The sequence below is a fragment of the Neofelis nebulosa genome, chromosome 4 (assembly GCF_028018385.1).
Source record: "Neofelis nebulosa isolate mNeoNeb1 chromosome 4, mNeoNeb1.pri, whole genome shotgun sequence".
In the NCBI taxonomy this organism is placed as follows: Eukaryota; Metazoa; Chordata; class Mammalia; order Carnivora; family Felidae; genus Neofelis; species Neofelis nebulosa.
The window spans coordinates 135300423-135306422 of record NC_080785.1 but is presented as its reverse complement, the minus strand read 5'-3'; the positions used below and the strand labels follow the sequence as shown (position 1 = coordinate 135306422).

At 42.2% G+C, this 6000-nt stretch overlaps 1 protein-coding gene across 3 annotated transcripts in view; it reads right to left on the bottom strand.

Annotated features, from left to right (window-relative positions):
* Positions 1–6000, bottom strand: part of SUCLG2 (succinate-CoA ligase GDP-forming subunit beta) — a 333369-nt gene that overhangs the window by 188826 nt on the left and 138543 nt on the right. For all 3 annotated transcript variants that reach the window (XM_058726236.1, XM_058726235.1, XM_058726237.1), the window contains exon 6: positions 4878–4967. In XM_058726236.1, coding sequence (XP_058582219.1) covers positions 4878–4967 — 90 coding nt within the window. The remainder of the gene's footprint in view (positions 1–4877; positions 4968–6000) is intronic.

The following is a 6000-nucleotide window of genomic DNA, read 5'->3' as shown; positions in this document are numbered from 1 at the left end:
ATAAAATTCACGATCCCAATCATTTCTACGTGTACATTCCTGTGGTGTTAAGTATACTGACCGTGTCATGCAACCACGCTCCAAAACTTTCTCATCCTGCAAAACTGAAACCCTATACCCATTAAATAACAACTCCCCATTCTCCCCTCCCCTAGTCTGACAACGACCATTCTACCTTCCATCACTATGAATCTGATGACTCTAGGCTCCTCATATAAATGGAATCGCATGTATCTTTTTGCGATGGGCTAATTTTACTTAGCACAATGTCTCATGGTTCGTCCATGCCTCATCAGAATCTTCCTCTTTCTCAAAGCTAAACAACCTTCTGTTGCGGATCTACTTATTTGTCAGTGGATAGCTGGGTCACTTCAAAACTTCTTAAGCCTCAGGGCACCTGGGGGGCTCAGTCAGTTAAGCATCTGGCTTCAGCTCAGGTCATGATCTTGTGGTTCATAGGTTTGAGCCCCGCATCAGCTCTGTGCTGATGGCTCAGAACCCGGGGCCTGCTTCAGATTCTGTGACTCCCTCTCTCTCTGCCCCTCCCCCATTCACTCTCGGTCTCTCTCAAAAATAAATAAACATGAAAAAAATTTTAAAAAGAAACAATGTTTCTTAAGCTTCTATCAACGTAACTTACCATGAAGCCCAAATTTTCTAAACATTAGTGCCACTACAATCACATACTAACACACCAGTTGGGGGTATTCACTGTTAGAACTGTTCATTTCTGTACAAAGACAGACCATAAGCATTTTTTTGAGCAGGAATGAAGCATGATTAGATCTGCGTTGTGAGATCTCTAAGGGGATACGTGTTACAAAATCTGCGATGTAAGATCTAAAAAAGGGAGAACCAGCCTGGCTTGGAGACTGAACGTGCCCTGTTCCAGAGGCCATCCAAGTAAATGACTGTGAAGGCTAGGCAGGCAAATGTGTCAGTCTGAGCAGGTACAACAACAGAAATGGCAGGGCCTGGGAAAAGTGGGGGTTAGCTCCCCAGTTTTCCAAACATGTTCAGATTTAAAGAATAAACTAAACACAAGTCAAAGGAAACATTCTGCTGTTTACCTTACAGGCAGCCAGCTTCCTACTGCCACCTACTTCCTCAGTTCATAACCACACTCTACAGACTATTTGTTTTCTCTTCTTTTGCCACCAATTAATGTTATTTTAAGGTTGTTTGCTAAGCAATTTAAAAAATTACAATGCCTAAAATCAAATATCCTTTGGGCCATATGTACGAAACCCTGACAAATTTACAGGTACCTTCAAAAGTGTTTGAATAGCTTAAAAATTTTAGCAATATTTTGGTTTGATTCCAGGAACCAATGTCATCAACATTCACACACAGTTCTTAAAGCTAGCCAGAGGGACAAACCATTCCCAGAGGTATTGGTGATCTTTTTTAACTGGGCCCATCAAATCTTTTCATTAGCTTAAATACTGAAGTTGCATATTGACAATACAGGGTGCTTATGTTTCAGAAATTAATAGTATTAGGGCGCCTGGGTGGCTCAGTCGGTTAAGCGTCCAACTTCGGCTCCAGTCATCATCTCACAGTTCGTGAGTTCGAGCCCCGCATCGGGCTCTGTGCTGACAGCTCAGAGACTGGAGCCTGCTTCACATTCTGTGTCTCCCTCTCTCTCTGCCCCTTCCCTGCTCATGCTCTGTCTCTCTCTGTCTCAAAAATAAATAAACATTAAAAAAAAAGAAAAAAAAAAGAAGTTAATAGTACAGAGGATAACTAACACAATTGACAGATCTATGGATTTTCAGTCCTTTTCTGCTTTCCTGTGGTTTTAGTCTTTTCAACCAATTCTTGCTGAAATGAATTCTGTCAGGAACGCATACTTGGTAATTTCTGTACCAGGTGATATTTCTTTAAGTCTAACGTGAATACCTCACTGAGTTCAGACACAACAGGCATGGGTTGGAAAGATATTAGTAACTTTACAAGATAATCATTTTATAAGTTGTTCATCCAAGAGAGCCCAGCCTCCACATGCCTAAACCATATCCTAGATGAAAATTAAGTAATGTTCAAGGTCACACTGAATCTAAGGTACCTTGAAGGTACCATTTCTTGACCAAAGGATCACTGATCGATGGTCATTTAAATAATCTTCTTGGAGCTCTCGGTGGCTCAGTGAGTTAAGCATCTGACTTCAGCTCAGGTCATGATCTCACGGTTCACGGGTTCAAGCCCTGCACTGGGCTCTGTACTGACAGCTCAGAGCCTGGAGCCTGCTTTGGATTCTGTGTTTCCCTATCTGCCCCCTCCTCCACTCGTACTCTCTCTCTCAAAAATAAATAAAAACATAAAAACAATTTTCATGTTTTCTCTTCTTGGGAGCCTCCTCCCAAGTCTCCTTTTCTTGCGAGTAAGCCTCTGCTTACTAGACACTGACTTTCTGGTACATTTCACTGATCCCTGTGGCTTAAGGAAGCATCCTAATGCATGCCCAAATCTACCACCCCAGCACACATACAGTCTCCTTCCTACTATACAAATAACACCAGTTGTCCCTAGATGAACAAATTCCCACACACCTACAACTAGGATCACCCTCGCGCTCCTTCCTACTCCCTGTCCCTATCATCGCTACCAGCACCTGATCACTGTTCTGGGAGCCCCTGGAGAACAGTGGCTATTTCTCATCATGTTTTCCAGGGTCCAGCAGAGTGAGCAGCACCCAGGGAGAGCTCTCTCCAACTCTGCTGAGCAAACGGAGATTTAAAGGCTCTCATTTGGTTGGCAATGAAAAAAAACAAACAAACAGGAAAAAGAATGAATTCAAAACTTCTTTCCTTTCCTTAGCACATTTAAGTCACACATACAAGGACATTATAGCTCTTCATGACCCCTGAGAACTTGCATGCTCATCCTCCTTCCGCAGGTCATTCACTTAAACCCAGAGTGTCCGGGGTGCTGGAAAAAACGTGATTCAACCATTTAAAGAGCTATGACTCTTGAATTTCTCTTCTAAATGAAGAGTGGTGGGAACTATCTTCTGGGGTCCCTAGAACCATTACTGCCTTCTCTAGAACTCTCTGTCACATTCACCTCCTGAGCTGTCAAGCCAAGGGGTTAGCAGATTTGCCCGCTCCAGATTTATTCTCCTGCCTATCACCAACTCCCCAGGAAGCTCTTCGAAGTGGACATCCTGGACGTGTTGTAGCACCTATTCACGCATATGATGAATGTTTGCAGGGCATCTGATATACCTGCCAAGAACTTCGCTTCCAACAGAGCAGTGAGCAAAGCTGATAATGTCCCCTCCATGGTGCACACCAGGATCTACAAAGGCGACTGCAAATAAGTAAGACAGACAGCAATGTGCAGAGGCATACAGAGAATGTGAATAGGGTTATGGAGCACATTCTGGAGCTGACTGTAGGGCAGCGTCGCTAGAACACGGGGACCCTATGGAAGAACGGTCTCAGTGACCACACCCCTACACAAGAAGTCCCACAATAAGTGTCAAGTGGACGGCTAAGCTAATTAGTGACCTCATTCTCAGGAGGCGACTCCAACCACGGCAGCCCTTACTCAGGAATCCACGATAACTTCCTTTCAGCACGTCACTAACTTGACATCTCTTTGACAGTCTCAGAAGTGACAATTAGTTCTTGTAACTGTCCACTGAGTCCTGGCTCTTTCTCCTGCTAAGGTTTAGTCCCACATGTTCCTGCCCCTTCTTCCATCTTGAACCTTCCACCTTCCAAGGGAGCCTTTCCTCCCAAGTTCAAGTTAAGTGCTGTCCTCTCTTAATTCAAACGTAGATATTTTTAAAGTCTTACTCTGCTTTACCCTTCTATGACTTGCCTATTTCCAGCCTTCAATTTCTAGAGATAGAGTCAACCAAAAGAAAAAGAAAAGAGTGTGAAATCTGTTTTATTAGAGGAACGTTGCCCAACTAAATAGCAGGAAATACTCTGGAACCATTGGGGGCTCCAGGAAACACACACATACTCACGTACACACTCACATATACATACACACAGGACTTTGGGTTATTAAGGTGGCTTCTCTTGGTAGTGGAGAAGGAAGAAAACAGCCAGTAAATCCTTCTCATTTAACTGTGAGACAAAGAAGCTTGCTCATGTAAACACCCAATGCGGCTCGGTGGGCTGGACCAAGGACAACGCAGAACTGTGAAGCTCAAGACAGAGTCTCTCCCCCAACAGCTCAGAGGACAGTTTTTCTGTCTTTGAAGCCATGAGATATGATTACTAAATTGGCATAATTTAAGCTGTTTTCTGTGAAGTATCACTTTCAGGCCATTAATATTCATCTCAAATCCCATAAGCTATGAAAGAATAGCAATTAGTTAAGTAATGTGTATTATTAATAACAATAACAGCTGACCTTTCTGGAGTACTGACTAAGCACCTGTGTACTGGGCTTACTCTGTCCTAACAAGAGGCCTCTCATTTGGGGTCTCATTATCCCCATTTCACAGACGATGACAGACATTCAGATGGGTGGAATCAGGCATGCTGGATGGCAGTACAGGATTCAAACTCAGGTCTGCCTGACTCTACAGCCTGTCCCTCTCACCACTATGCTGCCTCATCTAATTCACGGGCTGGCACTGTAGCGCTGCAGAAAAAAACAGAGAGACTATCATACACAGCAAAACGCATGTATCCGCGCACAACGCTCACACGTATATTTGAACACATCTCATAAACACCCTTTTCTAGAACACAAGGGAAATATTTTTCTTCATCACAAACGACTGGGGAAAAATGGTTGGACAAATAAATAATCCTGGGTCCTGGAGAAGCACAAACATCAGAGGCAAGTAAGGAAGGTAGCACACATTTTCTGAAACAAGTCATATGCACAGTGGCCTCCAAATGCTCAGGTACCTGGTTTTTCAAAGGCCCAAGGAAGCCTAGGTTTTCTGCCATCCTCTGAGCTTGGCTGTCCTTTATCCCTTCAATAATGTCGATTTCTTCCTGGGAAAAAATGAATAAAATAAGGAAAACTCAAGACAGGCAAATGAAAAGATTCACAACCTGGAAAGAAAGGGCTCAGTATTTATTTGCAAATGAGTAATTCAAGGGTGGCACCTTTCCAAAGATCTCCGAGCAGGGCTACTGCAGCTGCCTATAGGGTATGTTTTAATTAGCAGACCATCTAAAACACAGCCTTTCCAAAAACTATGTAATTCTTCAGGGTGGCATGCTGACAAGACAATCGGATGCCAGTTTTCACTTTTAATTACTATACAGATGGCACCGACGAATATTTAGTCAGTTAATTTTTATGACATCTTTTGGAAGGCTTCCAGAGTAAGGTTTTCCTGCCTAATATTGCTGTTAAGTTTAGAGCTTGTCATATGTAGGTTAAATATTACCATATGATTTAAATACCCTATTGATGATGATAATTATTAATAATACCTGAGCTCTACAAAGTGCCATTCTCTCCAAGATACTAAGTGCTGTTCATATACATTATTTCAGGTGTTCTCTTCACAAATGGAATGGCTTGTTTAAATCACAGTAATTTTGAAAATGAGTAGGTATTATTGGTAAGCTAGCATGTAAAGTCTCAACTTAACCTGCAAGGTAGCTAACCTAAAAGATGTAATGTGGGTGAAAATATTCCAAAACCAATCACCCAAAGTATCAGTACCTGATCTAAACAAAGAGGTTCAGGAAAAAAAAATTCCTGCTTTTTGAAGGAAAACAAAATCACATTCTAAAAGAAATAATATATCTTTCTGCTAAAAATTTCTAATGTGATTTTTTGACACCAAGAACCCCAAATTAAAAACCAGAATTACAGTTCTAAAGACCGTAGATTTTTCTTCTCACAGCTGAGGTAGGTTGAGAAGCACTTTGTACACATCACCTCATTATTTCTCACAATTCTGTGGGGTGGAAATCACTGAAGTGATTCAAAAACAATGAGGCTTGGAAACACTGAGATGCTTGCTGGTGAGTTAGGATTTGACCTCAGCCAGATCTGTGACCAGATACTAAG